Source organism: Lactuca sativa, chromosome 6, assembly GCF_002870075.4.
Source record: "Lactuca sativa cultivar Salinas chromosome 6, Lsat_Salinas_v11, whole genome shotgun sequence".
Taxonomy (NCBI): domain Eukaryota; kingdom Viridiplantae; phylum Streptophyta; class Magnoliopsida; order Asterales; family Asteraceae; genus Lactuca; species Lactuca sativa.
In genome coordinates this window covers 183870142-183894329 of record NC_056628.2, presented here as the reverse complement: position 1 = coordinate 183894329, position 24188 = coordinate 183870142, and the positions used below count along the sequence as shown (strand labels likewise).

At 30.5% G+C, this 24188-nt stretch overlaps 4 protein-coding genes across 4 annotated transcripts; 1 reads left to right on the top strand and 3 right to left on the bottom strand.

Annotated features, from left to right (window-relative positions):
* Window positions 1-1873: 1873 nt before the first annotated feature.
* Window positions 1874-3967, bottom strand: LOC111908933 (uncharacterized). The gene has a single exon (XM_023904721.3). The coding sequence runs from the start codon at window positions 3433-3435 to the stop codon at window positions 2038-2040; it is 1398 nt and encodes a 465-aa protein (XP_023760489.1). The 5' UTR covers window positions 3436-3967; the 3' UTR covers window positions 1874-2037.
* A 153-nt stretch (window positions 3968-4120) lies between these two features.
* Window positions 4121-4767, bottom strand: LOC111908934 (classical arabinogalactan protein 5). The gene has a single exon (XM_023904722.3). It carries the CDS (start codon window positions 4676-4678, stop codon window positions 4328-4330), a length of 351 nt encoding a protein of 116 aa, XP_023760490.1. The 5' UTR covers window positions 4679-4767; the 3' UTR covers window positions 4121-4327.
* A 4347-nt stretch (window positions 4768-9114) lies between these two features.
* Window positions 9115-10411, top strand: LOC111908923 (uncharacterized). Its single transcript, XM_023904710.2, has 4 exons — window positions 9115-9269; window positions 9683-9829; window positions 10028-10092; window positions 10198-10411. The coding sequence occupies exons 2-4, from the start codon at window positions 9685-9687 to the stop codon at window positions 10255-10257; spliced, it is 270 nt and encodes an 89-aa protein (XP_023760478.1). The 5' UTR covers window positions 9115-9269; window positions 9683-9684; the 3' UTR covers window positions 10258-10411.
* Window positions 10412-17427: 7016 nt separating this feature from the next.
* Window positions 17428-19443, bottom strand: LOC111908935 (cytochrome c oxidase subunit 6b-1). Its single transcript, XM_023904723.3, has 5 exons — window positions 19270-19443; window positions 18362-18634; window positions 18208-18290; window positions 18029-18110; window positions 17428-17724 (listed from the first exon to the last, which is right to left on the bottom strand). The coding sequence occupies exons 1-5, from the start codon at window positions 19303-19305 to the stop codon at window positions 17671-17673; spliced, it is 528 nt and encodes a 175-aa protein (XP_023760491.1). The 5' UTR covers window positions 19306-19443; the 3' UTR covers window positions 17428-17670.
* Window positions 19444-24188: the final 4745 nt, after the last annotated feature.

Here is a 24188-nt window from a genome sequence, read left to right as displayed (position 1 = left end):
TTCACCCCTAAATAACAATGTACTTTGAATCTTGAAAAACTTGAACAAGTGTGCACTCCTACACCATCCTAACTTGTTCAATATTCAACAAGATCACTTTTGGTCAACAAATTTAATTCTATTACACTTAAATAATATTGATGTTAGCTTAAAGAAATTAATTGCCACCCAAACATTATCATTGAAATAAAACTAATAGTCGTCTCCTCTCCGCATTGCGTTAGACACTTCAATGTACTTTTCACCATAATACTGTATTTCCGTAAACAATATTGTCAATCAACATACTTCTTGAAAATGTACCAATTGTTACAATACACTCAAAAAATTTATTTCTTATGTACAAAGTTATGAACATTCTTATATATATATATAGGGTGAGGTTCAATAGAGAACCATAATTAATCAAGGAACCAATCTTTTTTTCAACTTTTAGAACTTATTTTTTATCAAAAAAAAAAACTAAAAATACAGAAATTCATAAATTTTTATCCTTTTTTCAATGATATAAAATTCGATTTTTTTTTACGTCAAATTCACAATGTGAATCTTCGAAAATTTACAACGTGAATCCGGATTCACACGGTGAATTCGAAAAATATTTTTCACGTTCACAATGTTAATATATTAATTAAGATATTTTTAGACTTTTTTTTTCGATAAAGAATAAGCTCTAGAAATTAAAAATAAAATTTGGTTCCTTGAAGAACCCATAATTATGGTTCTCTATTGAACTTTTCCATATATATATATATATATATATATATATATATATATATATATATATATATATATATATATATATATATATATATATATATATATATATATATATATATATATATATATATATATATATATATATATATATATATATATAAAGCTTAAAAAATTAACATGCTACTCTACTTACTTAATTTCTAATAACTATTATTATAAGTACATAACATAAAATAGAAACAAATACGATAATAACTATTATTATAAGTACTATAGTTATAAGATAATGATGCCGATAAAAATAGTAATTGATAGATAGTTCCATTTTTTCCAAAAACGAATTGGAGTTATTCGTTCATATTGGTAATGGATGACAAATCATCCAAATAGCTTCGAAATTTGATCAAATGGATCGAGATTCATATTCCTTTCCACCATTTTCCTTGAACCAAACACTACGTCAAACGCCATATACACTAAAGTTGGATATAAAGCTTTGATGCATTTGACTAACTATTTAAGTTCATATTCAACTTTTATTTCAATAACACCTTGTAAACTACTTTTACTACGGAATTTAAAGATGATTTGATGAATTAGATCATTATTTAGTCCATTTTGATGGTTGAATGAAAACTAAAAAGTAGGAGGAGGTATAAATTGAATGGGGAGCAAATATGTTAGGTTGCTTGGATGTGGTGGTGATGACTGATGATTCCTCTTTTGGGATGCCTACGCTAGCTTTTATTTTTGTATTAGAAAAAAAAACACAAAGAAAATAATATAAATTAATTTAAATAAAAAAAAAAAAAGGAAGAACGTGGATAGTAAACTACCTTGGTAGGGTAATCGGTATACTTTTCTTCACTTGTCTCCTCCTCTCTCTACTCTACACTCTTCATATCAATCCTTTACATCTTTAGGAGGTGATGCATTTATTCTTTTTGTACAAATCCCATTTTAATAATCAATTAAATATCAAGCCTCTATATTGTTTAAGACCCGATTATTTCTTTGTTGAAAAGTATTATTATTATTATTATAGAGAAACAAGAACATGGTGATGTGCTAGAAAATGTGTCTTATGACATCAACATGAGATGGATAAGATAAAAACGGTGTTCTTTATCTTTATTTATCATCTCCTCATCAATTAATTAATAATGATATAGTTTTTTTTTTTTTTGAATTATAAAAGAAAAAACTAACAAGTATGTAGGGTACAATGAAAATTTGAAAATAAAACATGAAGTATCAAGAAAAGAAAGAGTTACACATCTTCAAACTGAAAATTGATTATTTATTAGTTATTAGTTATTACCTTCCTCCAATTTTAGGTGTTGTTTGGGTAGTTGATCTTCTAATTGAAGCTATTCTCTGTAGTCTAATTTGCTCTCTGAATTTCGCTATGAATTCATCAGCTTTTTTATCCACATCTGGACCATGATCATGATCATGATCATGATGATCATGATCATTCCCCACTATTTCTCCATTTTTTGAAGCAAGTTCTTGAAGCTCATCCTCATCGCTTTCCTCTTCTTCTACATCTTTCTCGGCTTCCATGAATTCTTTCTTCTCCTCATCATCCGCCATGAATTTCTTTTTCTGACTCCCTCTTCTTTCTAAAAACCTTTCGATTTCACTATCATGTAATAAATATTCATCGAATTCAGTTTGTTGTCGTGGTGTTCTAAATGAATTTGATTTAGCTGCCATTGGGATATCCTCTGAGAATTTATTCGGGAAGCTTCTCGCATTTCTTCTAAACTCCTTACGTGAATACGTATCGGTTCTGTTTTGGGTGTTGGTTAAGTTCATCCGTCGGTGATACGGTGGAGGTGGGGGTGGCGGAGGCGGAGGAGGAATTGGTGAGAAAGATGATGACTTGGTGGTGGGGATTTTTTTCCGGCCAACATCTTGGAGCGATTTTGATTGGATTTCAGACGACAATGAGAGAGATGGAGGATCTGAAGAATGATTAATAATTTCAGGCGTTTGAGTAAATTCCTCTTTGATTTCCATCCTCCCTGATCTCGATCTCCATGGAATCGGCGACTGTAGAACGATATTCTCCTCCTCCGATTCCGGACTCACTCCGCTTAATTTGCTCAAATTTCTATTAAATCGCCTCGAGTTAGATCTCCCGACCTTAAAATCGATCATGGAAGAAGATTCAGAAACTCCATTTTTCAAACTACGAACAGGTAGAAGCAGAGGCTTTTCAACTGTTGCTGATGAATCCGCCGCTTGTTGAGAGGTCTCTTTCGCTACAACTACGATAGGTTCGCCTCTATAATACTGAGAATTCCATGTCTGAACCTTATTATTATTACTATGATTGGGCTCCGATGGGGTTTCAGAATCATCATCAAAAACCGATGAGACTTGAAGCAATCTGGCCACATACGACTGAGCGTTATCGGACTTATTGGGTTGTTGTTGTTGTTGTTGTTGTTGTTGTTCATCGTTTCGTTTGCTGAAAAGTCCATAAGAGACAGCAATCCCGACGAATAGAAGTTGCAGAAGCTCCCAACTTCTGGTGTTTATTGTGTGATTGATGAAATCAGGGGCTTCAGAAGGGAATAAGGGAAGAAGCAAGAGGAAGATGGATACGAATACGGCTTTGTAGAAGAAATGGGTGTAGAATTTGTTTGGGTTTTGAGGGAGTTGTGGGTTGTTGATCATGGTTTTGTACAGGTCTGTTTCCGCCATTGATTTGAAGATCAAGAATGAACAACTGGATATATGAGAAGATGGAGGAATGAATGAAGATTGAAGTGAATATGAAGATGGTGGAAGGTGGTAGAGAAAATAGGAAAGAATTTGGAAGAATGAGTTGGTTTGAAGCTATATATGCTTTTTCTTTTTCTTTTTCCTCACACTCACACATGCTCTTTCTTATTCTCTACAACCTGAGTAGAATTTGTATACCACCTTTATGCTTAAAACGTCAATATGAAGCTACATTTTAGGGGGGGTTTTTTGTTCAAAATAAAAGCACCAAATGAACACATTTTCCTTAATTTATTCCCCTAAATAGTTATTACACTTTGGTCCTTCCTCTTTGACCAAATGTGTAATTACCACCCAATTCTACTAACCATAACAATTTATGGAATGATATTAATAAATGATGTAATTGAAGGTTTTCGACTACTTGTCAACATAATAACTTGTGCACTTTCTGTGAGTGAATTTGTTTCTAACAGAAAAAAGTGTAAGTAAACATGTAGAGTCACATGGCCCATACCTTGAATCACGGTCAGCGGTCAGCACCAGACTTTTCACGGTCAGCACATGTCCACTACGATCTCTGTTGCAGGTTTTCAAAAAAGCTTCATTGATGACACACACACAGGGAACAAAAGTAGACATAAAAAGGCAAAATCTCTACGGATGAACTCATGAACAAATCGGTATATAAAATGATAATGATAACAACAACAAATCGAGTACTAGATCGTGAATCCGAGATCGACATACAACAAATTACTAAAATCAACTACTAAATAAATAATAGTAACAATGAACTGGAATATCATACGAATCGATATTCAGAAACCCTCACTCAATGTGAAAATCATGAACGCCACTAGATCTATCTCTACAGAACGAAAGCAGCGGCTAAGACAACCACGGCAACGGATCCGGCGGCGGCGACTCTGTTCAAGCTAGCGGAGTTAGGAGTAGAGGTAGGTGAACCGGTGGGAGTCGATGAGATCGAAGGAGGAAAAGCGGTTGGAGAAGATGGAGCTAGAGAAGTAGGAGGAGCAGGTGGAGAAGCCAATGGAGCTTCAGTCGGTGAGGCAGTAGGAACAGCGGAGACAGGTGAAGGAGGTGCGGCGGTGGGCGAAGCCGTTGGCGAAACCGTTGGCGCAGCCGTAGGTGACTGAGCGAAAGCAGATCCAGCGATCAATGCAACCAGCAACACCATCAGACAGCTCGAGTATGCCATTGTTGTCGTTGTAGAAAGCTTCTGTAATTCCTGAGAGATAGAGAGAGATAGAGAGAGACAGTGAATCAGTGATTAGACGATGAGAATAGAACAGAGAAGGAGGGTTTATATACTGCGGTTTTTTAAGTAATGCCAGCAGTCTTAGTTGTCGTCCACCAAATCAACAGCACTAGTGACGTACACGTGTCACAGAGGTTTTACTTTCAGCCGTTGGATTGAGGGTGTAGTGTCTTACAGTGCACCCTTGAGAAAAGAAAATTGGCGAAGTACGAAGTTACCGTTATAATGAGGCACGTTGTAGGGGTGTTAAGTAATTTAAACGGAAAAAGTCAAAAAGTCAAAGGCTGCTTTATGTTGGTGAGACATTGTGACGTCAACTAACGGCAAATACAGATCATACCTTAGCCTAGCTTTTCTGTTTTTTTGAGTGCTTTTTACTTTTATATTTTAATACAGCAAAACTGGTATAACGTATAAGTAAATCATTTTTTTAGTAAAATAATATTTTATTCTTTTATATATAAATTCGTTAATCTTTATAAATGCATTAATTAGAAGTATAAATTATTACTAAATAGATGATTAGGTTAATAATTAAAGATAATTATGATAACGAAAATTAACATATATTGTATGTTATCAATAGAAAGATACATAAAAAGATCATTTGACCTTTTGAATTACAAAAGAGAGATAAATAAACCATTATGACCTTTACATTTAAGAATTGTTATAATTATACTAAAAGGATAAAAGAAATTTTGTTTTGTTTTAAGTAAAAACTTCATTTACTTTTTGTCAGTTATATTCTTTTTCTGAAATTAAATATTTAATGTAGAAAAGAAAAATGATCAATAATTTGTAGACACGTTGATAGGAGGAGAAGGTCCCAAAAGCAAGCACAAATATTCTAAGCTTAATGGGCCAACTCCAACCCATCATAAGCTTGCAATCATGTTGGCCACCTCATTTAGAGCATTCATTCATCAATTTTCCAATAAAAATATATACAATTAGATATATATTATAAAAGTATATTATCTTCTTCATATCAATAGATTAAAATATAAACATTTGATTAAACATACGAATTAAATACTATCTTTAATGTTACAATTCACTTGCAATGAGGCTAGTCGGTTAATTGCTAGAGATACCTAGTGAAAATAAAAACGGTAGTCACAACTAACAAACTGTAATACAATAAAGTCGAATTGGGTTAATACATTAAGTATTTTTTTGTTTTTTTTTTAATATTATAACTAGTTATTGTATTAAAACGATATACTATCATGTAAATATAATGCATATCCATTTTTTTTTTCTAAAACTTATTGATATTGTCATCCACATCACAACATGTTAATAGTATATCCTTGCATTTCAATGGTCCAGGAGGCAATTATGAATCTTTTATTGTTTTGGGGCTAATATACAACATTTCAAAGTTGAGGGACCTGTTAGTTAATGAGAGAAACCATAGTAAATAAAGGCAGTGTTTTAAAAACTGGTTTGAATGAGAACCGGAGGAGGGAGCGATTAAACTATCACCGGTTTTATGTCGATTTCTAAACCGGATTGAACCAGCCGGTTTTTTTGAAAAACCCGATTGAACCGGTAAATAAACCGGTTAAACTGAATAAAAACACATGATGGAAAATAATCATTTACATAATAAACGTTGGTGATTTTTATTTCAAATCTAATTAGTTTTCTCTAAATAAAAATATATAGTAAATATTATATAGTTTTTTGATGTATTTGTATTCATTTAAAATTATATTTTGTTTCGGTATTATACTATATTTTCTTTTTACTTATATGGATTGATATAAAACATTAAAACTTATAGTTATATACATTATTTTAATATGTTTGGATTCATCTATAACTTATTTTTATGTGTGTTTTTAATGTTTGAATTTGTAAACATCAAATTCATGATTTATATATGTATGTATGTGTAGGAGAAAAGGAAAAAAAAAACATGAAAAATATAGAAACCGGTTGAACCGTGAACCGGTCACCATGCCGGTTCAACTAAAAAACCGATTTTTAAAACACTGAATAAAGGACCAAAGGGCGGGGATTTTGCATTCATAACCTAATTAGGAGATAACAAGAGAAATTAAGTGGCTGGACGTGGTCAAGGTAAGATTCAGAAACAATTTTTTGTGTACGGATTCTTAATGATGCATTTCAAAGTGTTTACACAATCATGCCATTGAACAACCTATTTTGTCTTTAGTTATCATCATGGTGGCTTTCACCGAATTCCAATAGCCTGAGTTGGAAATTATAACTTAATATCTAGCTTTAATCGTTAATTTTTATACCAAAATGTAGGGTTTTAATTTTTGAAAGTAAATCATAATAAATGGGAAAGATTGAATGATGGATTAAAAAGCTTGATGACATATGGTAACGGTAGGTTTTGAAAGTAATTTATATACAAAAAAATGCATTCTAGTAGTTGAAGAAAGTATAATGCAGTTTCCAAACATTTGTTTGTGCATTACACATATGAATAGATATGTGGTAGTGACCACAATCCCTTTGTTGTGAATGTTTCAAATATACATTTATGTCCACATGACTTGATGCAAAGAGCATTGAATTGAGTAGTGAGTTCATTAAACAAAATGAGTCCCTCAAACACTGTGTGGAGGGTTTTGTCGTTTTGAGAAAGTTATTATAGATCTTGATGACACTACAAGTTTGGGCATCGAGAGTGTTTGTTATATGATCTTGGTTTTGTTAGATAAAAGGGATTTAAATTTTAAGTAGGGATTGATGATCAAATTCATAGATATCTAATGACATGAGCTTAACAATCTAGGCTTCTTGATGCAATATAGTAGAATTAGGATTAAAGATATTGTTAACAACAACCAAAACAAGGTAACTTCACATTTTCTAATTAAAAATTACATAAAAATAAATTTTAACTAAAATACATGTCATTACGATATGGGTCATAATATGGTTGTCACTTTCCCATATAATTTCGTTTTCAAAATACAATATTTCAAGAAGAACCATTTAAACATGTTAAAATTACATTTCGGTAAGAAAAAATAAAACAATAAGGATATTGTTACTTCTTAGATTTATTATCAAGGGCTAATGTCATAAAAGCCTTTAAATTTTCAAGAAATTATCGGTTATGTCCTAAGTCCATTTTTGTGTCCACAGAAGCCACATATTTGGGTAAAATTGTCATAATTGCCATCTTTTTCGATTTTATCCTTCTATGGCATTAGGGGATGTTTGGTTCTAGGATTAGAGTATGTTTGGTTTGCTTAAAAAAGTAAACTCGAACAAAGATGATGCCAAATATCAAACTCGTGACCTTCAGGAAAAAAATGACACATGTTATCCACCAAGTTGGGCATTGTCCGATGTTCATTTGGCTTATTTATTATACATAACATATTACTTCCACCACTACCAACACTCACCACAAGCTCTCAACAATTCGCGACCTCAACAATGGCGATGAGAAGAAAACATGGGTTTACGTCGCCTACTAATAGGGCGAGGACTATGTTGAACTTTCGATTACCTGCAACCTCCGGTGACGTGCAACTTCGGAGAACCATCATATGGAGTCGCTTTTGTGGTTACAGATCGACACAAGCCTCCCGGGCCTCCATTTCGTCATTCATTATCGTTCGTACTTATCACCATTGTCTTCACCTTCACAGTTCCCACTTGCATCAGAATGTCGATCTAGGTTTCTCCTGTAGATGGTGGTAGTGGCATCGGAATGGCATGCTTTCTCCTATAGATGGTGGTGGTGGTTGCGGGATGCACACCCTCTAAAATCGCAACAACGATAATGGTGGCGACGAGGGTTTCTCCAATGGTGTACGGTGATGAAGACGATTGTGAAGGTCATCGGTGCAAGTTATATATACACGTTTTCAACGATTTAAACATAATTAGTTTCATGGTCGAGTTGGTTAGAGTTTTGAGCAAACCAAACACACTTTAATCCTAGAACCAAACACCCGTAATTCCATAAAGGGGTAAAATTGAAAAAGAGGATAATTATAACAATTTTTACCTAAATATGCGGTTTTTATGGACACAAAATAGATTTAGGAAATAACAGAATATTTTTTGAAAATTTAAAGTCTTTTATGGCATTAAACCTATTCTTAACATAAAAAAGAATACGTTACAATATTTAAATGAGCGTCTTGTGGGTGGGAAGGTGCACTACAAAAATTATGATGCATTAGTGCATATTCAAATGGTTGTTTGAAAATAATTTTAAAAAATAATTTAGACTTTTAATTAACTATCATAATTTATATATTATGATTATGATATTATAATATAATTAATATATTAATATTAATGAGACGTTTTTAATTATGTTCAATATGCATTTAATTTGGGCTATAGTCCATAAATCAAAGGCCTCTTAATTCAACCCTTCGGATTTCGGACTGTGTACTTGACCCGATGAATTAGTCGGGTTGCACGGATTCTAATTCGGAAAAACCCTAGTCTATCAAATCAAAACCCTGGATCGTCTCCTCCCAATTGAAGCAGCGTTTCTCAAAGACAGTTAATTTCGGCAGTTAGTATCTTCTCCTTCACTTGTTTGATCTATTTCCATGATTAAATTTATTGTTATTCATTGAGCAAATGAATTGTGTTCTTTCTTCTTGCTTATTTTTATATTAGAACGTATCGTTCATTACCTTCTGATTGTGTTTATTGCGTGGATCCATAAACTAGCTGCATTTCGCTATTGATTTCAAATTTAACAGTCTCCTGAGGCAAATTTTGAGATGGTTTTATATCAAATTCTTACGTGCTTCAAATCTGATTGCTTCGATTCGACCCTAAATAATCCGAAGGTCACAATTGTTATCACTTTTACCCAAACAATTGAAACCTACATGCAAACAAAACACTGGATCGATAAATTAAGTTAATTGATTGTGTTGTTTCGTTTTGATTGATTGCTTGATTGATTGTTTGAGGCAGATATGGCTTTGGGATTATTACTTGGAATAGGTCGAGCATATAGAAGGAAACGAACATCTTCACTCAACATTCTCACTTCAAAAACAGGTCCTCGTGATTACTACAAGGGCAAAAACTGTAAACCAACTGGTTTTCACACACGCAAAGGTAATAACAATGAACTACTTGAATCTTTTACCCCTACATTTCTTCAGATGTGATAATGAGAGCTGAAAATCTCATCATAGCATATGATGTGGGAATAACATTTGAATTTGAAAATTCCAAACAAGAATCTAGGTTAAAAACTTTGCAACTACAAATCAATTTCAAGAAACTGAATCTTCATCTTCATTATTTGTGTAGGTGGTTATGTTGTGGTGCAAGAGAAGCTACCCAACTATGTGGTTCCAGATTTGACTGATTTCAAGGTATTATTATGCAAATTTATTGATTTAATTTTTGTTCATCTAGTTTCTTCTTAAAAGAATTAAAAAGTATTAATGGATTTTAAGTAATTGAGTGTTTTATTGCAGCTGAAGCCATATGTTTCCCAATGTGCTAATACAACAGATGCTGCTGCTTCTTCAACTTAATTGTATTATTAAAACTTTTGAATTTTTTATTATTTAATAATATTTTAGAGATTTTGTTAACACTCAAAAGTGTCATACATGGAATTTGCTTTGTGGTTTCCTTGAATGTATGCTGACATTGTTAAGTCATAAAAATGTTTTTTTTTCTTCCTAATATGTGGTAACTTGCAAGAATAATTAATTAAAGATAAAATATAAGAAAAAAAAATCAACCAGTTAATTAAAATATTCAACTCAGACTTGGTCAATTATGCATGATGTGAAAGGGTATAACTTATAAGTATAAATTTCTAGCTACCTTTTCCTCGTTTAATGCATTTGATACGATTTGTTTTTCAGCTAAGTTTTTATTTTTATTCAATATAAATTCGAGTTTGAATCAATCAAATCTAATTATTTTGTTTTTATTGGAACCGATTTCTGACCAATTTGGTCAATCGAATAAGTATTGGTTTTGTTTTTGTATTTTGGACGTGTTCCACACTCAAACTTGACTCTTAAGCCAAGGTGTGCCCACAAATAATCCTAAAAAACAAACAAGTTTGTTTTGTGGATTCATGCATAAATTGAAGGAATTTGAGTGGAAGATTTCGTCGAAAATGTGATTGGTTAGTAAAATTGATGGAATTGAAATCCGCCAAACATCAAATTCCCACTTTTATTAAACAAAAATTATCCTTTTTAATAATTAAAAACATGGTTGTTAAAGATTTCAAAAAAAAGATCTTACGAATTTAAATTTCTATAAATGAAAAATGAGCTAGATCATGTTAGGATCTATTTGAAACAAGATTTGAGATCTAATCGTCTTAGGGGTGTTTGGGTGAGCTTTTGACTTCAAAAGTCTTTTTCATAAAAGTTCTTAGGATTAATAACTTATTAGGGGAATTATTTTTATCGTTTTTTTTTACATTTAGGTAACTTATTTATTTTTATACACATTTGATCATTTAACTTGTTATATGTGTTCACATATTGTCATTGTCACCGGCTATAGCAGGTGACAATGGTAATATGTGAACAAATTAATAGCGATTTTATTTTTCATATTTGTTTCTATTATTTTTTTTTACAAATTTTAGTTTGAAAATATCCATAATTTCCTAAATATTAATTAAATATTGATCAATTTTAAACATTACTTTTTAATTAATAAATATGTTTTTTTTGTGAAATATTTTATATAGCCTCTTATAATTTTTTTTTTCTTTTGTTTTTAAGCATATAAAATATTTTTAAAGTAAATAGTTCTCAACAATAAAATTAAATAAATTACATTTGTAACAATAAATATGGAGGGTCTTTTACAAAAATAAAAAGAAAATATTACCTAGCAAATAAAAAAATAAAAATCCATATAATGTAAATGATTTAAAATTATTCCAACTTTTTAATACTATTTAATTAGAAGTATATAAACTTTTAACTTTTTTAATACAACGTTTTAAACTAGTATATTTAATGAAGTATTTTAAAATATTATAAAAAAATATTAAATTATTATACAAAACCTGTGAAACACTTTGAAAATGTTATAAAAGAAAGTTTAGAAATAAATATATAAAAGTTATTAAAAAAAGTTAAAAACTTGTAAGAGATATTTAAAACATTTATAAAATATTTGGTTTAAAAGCACTTGTATTAAAATTATATGAAAGTATAAAAAAAAATTAATTAAAATATATATATATATATATATATATATATATATATATATATATATATATATATATATATATATATATATAAAAGCAAAGTTACAAACATTGTATTAAAAAACCTATAGGAAAAAAATATCATAAAATATAAGAAATTTATAAAAAAAAATTGTTCACATTTTGACAACTTTTTTTTTACACATTTGACCATTTAACTTGTTAAATGTGTTCATATATTGACAATGGTAATATTTAAACACATTTAACAAGTTAAATGTGTTTGTAATAGCTTTTAGTTTTTTAACTTTTAAAACCCTAAAATTCGGCATAAGATAGCATTTTATGACTTTTGAAAAGAAGATGGTTTTTCTTACCCAAAAGTTATTCTCTTTTAAAGTTCTTAAACATCTTATTAAACTTTTTAACTTTTTCAAAAAGAAAAAGATAAAAAAATCATTTTAAAAACAAACCTAAACACCCTCTTAACCTGATACGAATCATACACCTTTAGTCTTTGTTATATAATCGAGCCTCAAAGATTCCCTAATATAATTTGAAATTGAGCATCACATTTCGTGATAGATAAAACCATTAAAAAGTTTCATTGAGTATGGATAACTTGTTTAGTATTATATCATAATTTGTGTCTTATTTGACACTCTATATAGTTTCAATTATATTAAATAACCATATGATAAAATCACCAACAAATAAAAAACATAAACTTTTTTATTTGTTTTCTGATTTATAAATTTTCTTATTATCTTTCTTCTGATTTATAAATTTTCTTATTATCTAAATTCTGATTGCTTTTGTTATATGTTTTCTGATGTGATATTTAAATATATTATAATCAACTAAATATTTTTATTAAATTCTACCTAATTATCAAATGTTATATGTTTTTAGAAGAGAAAAAAATATCATATCGAACACCGTCGAGCCGTACGTGCAACTTATTGAAGTCAACGAAAACTAGCCTCGCCTCACTTGACTTTTCTAAAACTCACAACAAATGGTCAAAAAAGTAATTACAATGCAACTCTCATCGAAACTCCCATGAAACCTCATCGAAACTTAACCCTAATGACTCTATATATACAACGTTACACAAAAGCCACCAAAAGACGAAGCCAAAAACTAACCCTACAAACACACACAAAAACACCTTATAAAACACACACAAACACACATACAATGAACAACAAAAGAAGACCATCATCTTCGTCAACAAAATGCAAGAAACACCCGAAACATCAGCAATCCCCAGGAGTCTGTTCGTTGTGTTTAAGAGAAAGATTAAAAAAGATCTCGAGATCTTCATCAAGGGTTACCACATACGCTTCTTCTTCTTCATGTTCTTCGTCTTCTATCTCTTCGGTATCTTCGGTTTCTTCTTTGTCAAACACAGCGTCTCCCATGCATGATAATCGAAAAGGGCAAATTTCGTTCTTGAAGAGCAAGCTAAAGAAGAGCAAATCCATGGCCTTTGTTAGTGAAAGGACCATGGATAATGATGCGAAGAAGAAAAGTGGATTTTGGTCAAAGTTGATGCATTCAAGAACTATGAAGGAAATGTTGACCACTGGGGTTTGACTTTAATTACTTTGATTTTCTTAAATATCTGTCAAGAGAAAAGAAAATTATCATTCTGTATTATAAACACGCTTCTCGCTTGCATATGAAAACCAGAATATCTTAGATAGAAGCACAAACAAATTCATTTATTCGTGTTTTAATCAACACAATAATGCATGTTCAATTGATGTAATATATATTAATTATTAGAATTAGAATTTATATCTTATTTGATCGTTATACTCTATATGTCAGTCACATTCCAAAGTTCTTGGAAAAAGATTTTATGATAGTTTATCCTTGTAGAATTGAATATACTTTAGTCATAAAATACGATCCGCTAAGAGAAGATGATTAAAACATAATACATAATTAATGATAATTGATAGTAAATAATAAAATTTAATAGGAGCAGTACCTAAACTTCTTTGACTCGACATTCCAAGACGTAACTAAATATATTATATGCATTAAACAATCTTATATTATATAGTCATGGTATTTGTCAAATACTCGCACTCCTTCCAAGTTAATAGTATTTCAATTTATCTGTTAATTAGATGTACATGTACTATGTATGTATATGTGTATCATGTCTAAGTCTATAAGTCTGCCGCTTAATAAACGTATATACTACATATGCTGATATACATGCACATGCATACATGTATATGTGTGTGTATGTATGAACCAAAATGCCAAAAAAGACATCTATATATGCTTTATGTATCAACATGATTCATATGAAATAGTCCTGGTATTGTCAAATAATCTTAAGAGGATTCGAAATAATGTCTCAATCCTTTTAGATGTCTTACAATTGATACGATAATTAACACATGTGTATTATTAGTTAACTGGCTTTGCCCATTAATTAGTAATAAATTCATCCAATATTTAGTTATATTTTTATTTTGCAAAAAAAAGAAAAAGAAAAATCTATCTATTAATAGATTAGGTGTTTAGATATTGGTTAATCAAGGTCAGAAACTCTCATGCTTAATCTATTTATCAAAATATAATAGATTAAGCAATTTGTCTTGATAATATTTTGCAGAGTACTCCTTTCATATTGTTCAAATTTGCAAGGTAGAAAAGGGGAGAAATATAGATATATTTTCAAACGGGCCACCTTTACAAACTCTTTTTTTGAATATAATGGAGGTTGCAATTAATATTGTTTACTACTAGTGTACTTCGTCCAAACCAAACCTTTGTTGAATACTTTTTAAAAGAGCTCATTCAAGAACAGGACATGTTACTTAACGTTTATGAGAAATATAATCAAAGACATCGAAATCTATTTGTATAGTTATTTTAGACCTCTCTCCAACTTATTGTGTTTCAAAAGAAAGGTTGTTGCGTTTTGGTCAAAGTTGATGTATTCAAGAACTATGAGAGAAATCTATTCCATCATAATTCTTAAAACACCATAAGTTGATAAAAGTGTACTTCAATTTTCGCTCATCAAAGTCAAAATATAACCATTTACTTTTTTAAAAAACATTATACTTCCTCTGTCCCAAAATTATAATCCATTTTTCCTTTTTGGTTTATCCCAAAATAATAGTTCACTTCTAAAAATAAATAATATTTTTATCAAAATACCCCATAATTATTACTTAACCAACTAAACATTTAATGAAACATTAAATGCAAAATAATGACAAAACTGTCATTTTGTTATATAAAATTAGTGGTAATTATTAATTAATGTTTTCTTAATATGTGTGTTTTTGTCTGTGAACAATAATTTTAGGATGGAGGAGTATTATCTAATTATAATTCCTAATAACGTATATAAATATTGGAAATTATAATAACACTACGCATATTAATCCGCCCATTATCCAATTGATGAAACAAAACAAAACAAAACAAACCATTTGGTTTACCAAAAGTATGAAGATCCAACCAAGAAATTTAACATGGTCCTGGTTTACTTAAAACACATAATTAAAAATAAAAGGAGGATGTAGGTCCCAAAAATAAGAATGTTGTGTTGCATGAAAACAATACTAAATCCTTATGTTCTCGAAGGAAGCTCGCCGGAAAATGAACTACAACAATCACACAACTAGATTGTGTTCCTTCCTTTGTTTTAAAAAGGACAGCATAATTTTGTTTTAAATTGAAGTTACAACAATGGTCCTTGAGATTGTGTCTCTTGATCTCATTATACCCTCCCGTTTGTCTTTGAATTAAGTTAAGCCCTCAACTATATATATATATATATATATATATATATATATATATATATATATATATATATATATATATATATATATATATATATATATATATATATAATTTTTATGTATGTTTTACAAATGGTTTTTTAATGTAATTTTTTTATTAGTAAAATGTTTATTTAGTTTTAAAAGTAATGTTTTTTATTTAATCTAATATGAAGAAGTTACGACGTTTAGAACAGAAGACCTAAGTCAAACCACAAGACCTAAACAACCAAACACTCGAGGTTGTGGTGGCCATAAGCATCAACAACCTCGAACGCCTCATTAAGTATCCCACGTATGATGTCTTTAGCAAAACCTGAAAAATTGGTCATAAATATTGAATGTGTAAAAAAACAACATTAACTTATTTTGCAACAAAAAAATATAAGAACTAAATGTGCACAAAGTGAGAAATATATTACCCTATTAAGTCATTTTCCCGACTTACCTGGAGTAGCCAGTCGTAAGTATTAAATGTGTACAGTTTAAAAAAGTTGAAGGAGTAAATGTGGACGCAAAAAAATCAATAACCAAATATGTACAAATTGAAAAGTATATTACTATTTATGTCATTATCCCTTTAATAAAATACAAATTAAAAGATCTGTCAAGGGTAATTTGAACATTTTAAGTTGGCAGACCTAAATTGTAACAAGATCAGGTCATAAGGATGGTGTATGTTAACAAGAAAGAGAGTTAGAGAACAAATATGTAGTAGACCCCAAATCATAAGGACCATTCGTGTAATATATGATGAAAGATAGAATAAAACGCATGTTAGACCCTAGATGGTTGCTAAATATAACACCTTTTGTTCATAAGATTGGTTTCATTTAACCTTGGTCCTTAAGACCGAAGGGAGTGGTGTCACAGAAACCGCACTCCCTCCTATGCCACGTAGACGCCAACTCATAATTGTTCTCATTTTAACACAATGAAACCACATGGTGGGAGTGGGAATATGGTAAAGAGAGAAAAGAAAAAAAGAAAAGAAGGTGATTGGTTGAAAGATGAGAGATAGAGAGCAAATAAAAGAGGAAAGAGAGTGAAAGTGCAGCAAATTTCTACCGCACTGCGGCTTAAACTGGATCCAAACCGCAGCCAGGGGACGGTGTTCCCCTGTTTATGTGGCAAAAAGTGCAGTAAAGATCGCACCACTCCCCACAGCCTAATTTAAATCATCGTTGCACCGTTTGTCCCACACCCAAACTTTAGTTACCTCAACTAGTTAACCCTTCTCACACATGAAGGTAAAATTGGCAATTCCGTCTTATCTCTCTTCCCTACCAAATTCTTCTTTCTTTTTTTAACTTGATCTTCTTCCTCCATGCTTCCAAATTCTTCTTTCTTTTTTTAACTTGATCTTCTTCCTCCATGCTTCTACAAACACACATTAATTGGACGAACCATTGAAGGCTTCCTTTTATAAAAGGTTTCTCAATCTCTCATAAATGTTTCAACTCATGTTTCCTTCAGCTCACAAAGACAAATGATGTTGATACTAGGATGAGTTTGGCACAAAACATGATTTTGCAACAAAACCATTTCATAATGAACTCACAAGAATATAAAACTTTAACAACCAAAAGCTTTAGAGTTTAGATAATGAAAATCAATTGTTACACAAATCTTTGTGTGATTGATTCATGCAAAAGAGTCAAGAATATGAGCATATCATTCATGTTTTGATCATAAAAAGCAACAACAAATCGATTAAAATCTTTATTAAGCAGTTTTTATATCATGTTTTGATCATTAGTCGATCCTCTTCGATGATGATATTAGAATTACAAAAAAAAAAAGATGGGGGGAGTCTTTCTCTTAAGTCTTGAACATGTTCATAGACTCCAACCCAATTTTAAAAAAAAAAAAAACATGGAACCAAAGACAAAGCCATTATTAAGTTCCATTTCTCATTGTAATGAATGACTTTAGAGGTTTTAGAGAGGACCCGGGAAGGTCCCATTCTCCCTTTGCTCATTCCATCTGTCTACCTGCATGCACCAAGTACAACACCAAGTTTTAAATTTCGACTAAAAAACTGTCTGATAGTTGCTGATTGAGCCAGACCCACCCTCGTCCTCTTATCAGACCCGGTAAGAGACATTTCCAAAGCTAAAGTATCAAATCAAAGACAGAGGCTTCTAACTGTAGTATTAAACAGTCTGTCTAAATCTGAATCTGACCGAGTCAGACCAGCCTCTTACTTTACCAAACCCAAAAATAAACCCCATGTGGTTTATTTTGGTGAATAAAATTAATATAAAATTTATAAGTTAAAAATGTGGAAGCATATACCCATTCGCCAGGGCAAAGTGAGCGATAATACTTTGCAAACTTATCACATTCAGACGCATCTTCTCCTTTCGCAGCCACACACCTTATACATCATAAATAAAAAATAAAAAATCATAAATAAATATATAACAAAAAATAATCAAAACCAATTCAAACTTCAATTGAAAGAATAGACTGACCTGTGGTACTCAACATATCGGGTAAAGCAATGCCTGCTTTGATTTGTAGTTGGAAAACGATAATCTCCAGGTGCTGTCTCCAGCTTTTAAAAAAAAAAGAAAAAAAAATGAAATTATTTGTTTAAAGAAATAGTATAAAATCAATGAAACTTACCTTAATCTCTGGGGTTTCGTTTTGGGTGTCTCCTTCATCAACAGTTTCAGTGGTTTCTTCAGTTGGAGTGGGGTCGGTGACATCCTCGTCAGCAACTGGAGGGGGCCCACTCACGTTTTCTTCTTCAGAATCAGAACTCTGGCTGCTGATATCTTCAGATGTAGGGGCATTTCCGTCAACTGTAGACTCAACAGGGGCAGCAACTACAGCACTCTTCTCCTCAGGTTCACTCTCCACCTTCAGCTTCTCTTCTATATCCTTGAGCAGATAATCCTGCAACAAAAACCATTCGGATTTTATCTCATGATATCAACGAACTTAGCTGCCGATATGGAAATACATCATCATCATATCACAATCGTAATGCTTTACTTAATTCTATATAATCCAAATCTGACAAAAGGGAAACAGACTTCGCAGATAATCCGTACATCCTTCCTCAATCGGTGTCCTCAGAAAGTTGCAGAGATAAAAGAAGTATGATTTCAGAAGCGTTAAGGAGATTATAACCTACTGAGGATCTCATTTCATAAGATAATGTATAAAGATAGAACTCTATTCGTGAATAACCAAGTGGAGGTTCAATTGATGTTAAATCGATACCTAAAACCGATAAATGCAGTAGTCAAAGTTGATAATTTTCTCAAAAGAAGATGAAATCTGATGTTATATTACATTCGGACACGACTAGTTCTTACTTTCAAATTAGGTCTCCGACATGTCAAAGCAAATTCAACAAAAAAACAAACTTCGATCCCAACTGGAATCGATTCATACAATATCGTAACTTTTACGCAAAATACAAAACCATCAAGAAAACCTAAAAACACACATCAGATCAAGAAGTGGAAACTAAACATATGCTAGCTAAATTCTACAGAAAAAGGAGAATCTTATTGAGTGTATACCTCAGACAGAGAGTTGGCCTTATCGGATTCCGCCATGGATCGATGCGGCTGTAGAAGCTTCGGACAGGAGAAGCAAAGAGATTTGGGGTTTTAGGTTTTCAGATAAGCAGACGCTGGATGCTTCAATTGTTCATATGCAGTAGATCCAAGAGTCAAAATCGACGAAGTCAAAGAGGACGAATATTTTTTCCTTTTTTTTTCTTCCTTCTTTTATGCAAATCCCAATTCTATTATCTTTTACAGTATTGGGCCTAATTTTACTTATATTGTTTTGGGTCAAATCGTCATAGCAGTTATGGGCTAAAAAGAGTAACCCAATGTAACCAAAAAAAAATTATAAATAAAACTTATAACAAATTTTACTTAAATAAAAAAGGTTTCTATTTTATTTATTTGAATACTAGTTTATAATAGTTTATAATATGTTAGAACCACGGTTATAAAATTAATTAAATTTTCATATAAAAAATCAAAATTATTAATCAATTATTTTAAATAAATTATTATTTAAGAGATATTTGTTTAATTATATAAAATTATAATCGTTGATTTAAATAAATACGTAAAGTTTACCACCTTATAATTTGTATTAATTTTATTTTATTTGTTAATCTAATATTATTAATTTAATAAAATTAAAGTAAACAAATTTAAATTTTGAAATTAAAACTTAATGTAATTAGTGTAAAAAAAATTTAAAATTTGAAATGGATAGTTAATATGTTGACAAGTGGCATTATATGAGACATATAATATTAATGAAGAGTTCTAATATAGTGACATATATTCATTTACTAGGCGAATTCCCGCGCGTTGCGCAGAAACACCTATATAGTTGGAAGTCTTTACAATTTTTTTTAAATATAACAATAACGTTGTTGTTAAATTTGATATAATAATTTTTATACTAAATTGATAAAATATATTGATTATTTTCATTTATATGATAATATATACATCTATTATAACTTCATAATCTTAATCGTTTGAATGACTTCTACCTGCGAGTTACACATGAATAACATTAAATATAATATATGATTTAATTTTATTTATAGTTTTTGTTATTGTTAATTAGTTTTTTAAAATTTATTTGCTTAATGTTTTAATTTCTATCATTATAATTATTTAAAACATCAAAGATTATTGTTTTGATTTTAAAGGTAACAATATAATCATTTACATAGAGTTATTTTTAACTATTGTTATTGTAAATTATTTTAAGCTACTTATTTGAAAACTTTTAATGATTATAAAAATATATGTAGGAAATATTTTAGTTAATTGAGATTACAATTTAGTTTTTTGCATTTATCACTACAATTTATCACTCTTAACTATTAACAAAATATTCTTTAGTTTTTTAAGTGAGATAAAAATTTATATTTAAGTTGACATTGCAATGTTATATTTAAGTCAACAATTTAAGTGTTTTGTCCAAACTGTTCAAAAGTTGTAGCTTTAAACTGATAATAGTTTACATATAACAACATATTAAATCTAAAAAATTAAGTATAACATGTTAAAAGTTAAAGACATAACTTTATAAGTAGAAGTAAATATATTATTTTAAAATTGAAATTTTGTTTATATATAATTACACTTTACAATTGATATTTATTTAACCTTATTAACCAATTTATAATCATTATTACAAAGATACTACAATTTATCAATTTTAACTATTTATAAAATATTCTTTGGGTTGTTTAAGTTAAACTAAAAGTTATATTTAAGTTAACCCTATAATGTTATATTTAAATTAATAATTTAAGTATTTTATACAAATTGTTCCAAAATTGTATCTTTAAAATGATAATGGTTTACATCTAACAATATATTAAAACTAATAAATTAAGTATAATATGTTAAAAGTTAAAAAATATAACTTTATAAGTAGAAGTAAAGATATTATTTTAATATTGAAATTTAGTTTATATATGATTACACTTTAGGCTTGATATTTATTTGACATAATTAACCAAATTATAATTATTATTAGAAAGAAATTGAAAAGTCATGGAAGTTTCAAATGAATGTGGTGAAAGGAAAAATACATGGGAGTTTCAAATGAATATGGTGAAAGGAAAAATGATTCCTTTATAAGTATATAATGATTAGAATAGGGATAGGGATAAATATCAAAAGTACATAAATACGGAATTTCATTTTCTACGAAAAAAATATAATGTTATTTCTGTTGCTCCGGTTGTAATCTCATGTTTAGAGTCTTCATGGTACTGTATTAGATATATTCATTGTCTTCAGTTTTTTTAAAGTCATCTTAACTTATTCATTATTTTCAGTGTCATTATCATCATGAAAATCACCATAATAGTATAGGACTTTAATAAACCCTATCATTATTAGTATCATACTCGTATCTGCTTCATATGTCTAAGTAATAATTTCAAATAAGATGTATACATCTATTGAATTGTGGTTTAAGTTTTGTTCTTTGTTATATGATACCCCTAACATTAAAACAAAAGACAAATTCCGAAGCTACTGTAATAATTGATAATATAATGACTACTTGGTCGATTTGTGAATTGTGAGGACCCTATCACGACGAAAGGTTGAGATTAAGAATCCCCGATAGTGAATTAATTTGATGTCATTTTCTTATGACAAAATGAGAACATGAAATTGTAAAAATGACCAAAAAAATCGTCTATAACCCTTCAGCCACATTTTTGTAGTTGTAGGTGGCCTCCAAAGTCCAAACTATCGCATTCTTTTATTGAGTAGAATCAATAATATCTTTTTTAAATCATTTAAAAATTATTTTTATTTGTTGAAAGTTAGAATTTACAAACTAAATGATCACCTTTTTTCTCTATCGGCGATGCTAGTTTTTGACATACGACAAGATTTTTCGATGGGGTGTATTTTGAGAGTGCAGTCATCTAAATTTGATATGGTGATTAGTGTGCGACGGTTTGATATGAGTTATGGTATTGTAACAAATCGAGAATGAGATTGGCATATAGGTAATGGGAAGAAGAATGGAGTGACATCAAGGAGGTGGGGTAAGATGAAATGATAATGGTGTTAACCATAATATCAATGAAGTGGAAAATTTATCAATCATGTCTAACATAACATATTTCCTTAAGGATCTGGACGAGGAAAACCTATGGAACGTATGTGAAAATTATGGGAAGGTTGTGGATGTATGCATCGCTCGGAAGCTTCTGAAAGTAGGAAAATACTTGCATGCGTGAGGTTCCTGAAGGTGAAGGCACTGAAGAAGACCATATGGCCTTTGGCATAATGGTATCAAGAGTTGAGAGATATGTCTCCTAAACCAAAGGTTAGGGTTCAAGTCTCACTTAGGATAAAAGATGTAGATTTAAAAGTAGATTAGTGGGAACGTGTGTAAGTTGTTCTAAAAAAGTATTAAAGGGGGATTTATCATCAATTTGATCGGGAAACTTCCATAATGTTGCTTTTATTACAAAGTTTCATCATAATAACAATCATCCCTCAAAGAATCATGTGTTGTGAACAGTAACAATGGGAGGAATGGGAAGGCTATTAACGATACAAACTGCAACATTGTGTGTAATATGCAAGTGTCCTTACAGGAGGTCCAGTTGAATCTACAACGCAAAAAGAAGGCAAGAACAAAGTGGCTTTAGTTGTAATGGATGCTTTGAAAGTCATTGATATGCTTAGGGTGATACATCGATCTTGGTTCTTTGAACGATGTAACATACTCATCTTAGTCGGACTTGACATGATATGACCACTAGGGTCGAAATAACAATCATTTTCTTAGTCATTACCGAAACAATGGTAACAACATACACTAACAAAACGGAATCAATTATTAGCTTCTTGGTAACCTTGTGACTTTCCCTGATCCAAGTGCGAGTCATGTGCTTCTGGCAATATAGGCCTCTACTACCTTTCACACCTACTCATACTCGTCCCAAGTATTGTCTCGCAATTCTCCAAGTCATTATCACAAAAACAATTTTAACATATACAAATTTGTCCAATCAATCATATAATTTTCCCTAGACTCTACTAGGACTTTTTCCATGTGTATCTTTAATCATCAATTCTGCTTCAACTCGGTTGGTGATGGAAATGTCAGACGATGGGATAACTTCATGGATTATACCAAAAATCTTTCTTTCTACTAATCGAAAGTTTACTTCTCCAGTACTAGATGTATTATTCATTAGATGCATTCTAAAGGCAAGATATCACTCTTACAATATCTTCCGATAAGTATTATTCAGTATCGTAAGCCTTCTCATTTCCTCCATTTACTCAATTCACTACAAGTCTTCACCATGATGTTCTGCACACCAAAACAGTCGTTTGGTGTATCGAGACGATAATATAGACAGAGTAAGGTTTAGACGCGCATTCCTCCTTATTACTTCGAAAAATTACATGTCAGTTCTAATATCGTAATTAAACGTTTAGAATCTGAACACATAAAATTTCCAGATCCGCTCGACTACAGACCATAGGTCCGATTAAACAATAGCATAATAAAGCATCGCAAATCATTTAGCACATAAAAGCAATTTAGACATCTTCCCTAAATGAGCTAGTGTTCGTATCTATTCAGGTGTACTTCCTAACATATACTAGACACGCTCCTCACGATCATCGCTTAGCATTCTAAGTTTAAGTATAGAAATAAATCATTATTCCTAGTTCGGTTAAACTAATGCCATGATACCAACTGTGACATCCCCATTTTCACGGTCAGAAAAGACCGATTTTGTTTATACTTTTTAAAAATCAGAGTACCTCTTTTAATAAAAATGTTGCGGAATTTGTTCCCAGAAAAACATGATACATACGTTATCAAATCATTTCCGAAGAAATGTATTTTTATCTATTTTAAAACATTTGGGATGTCATCGTCAATACATAAACATAAACATAAATAG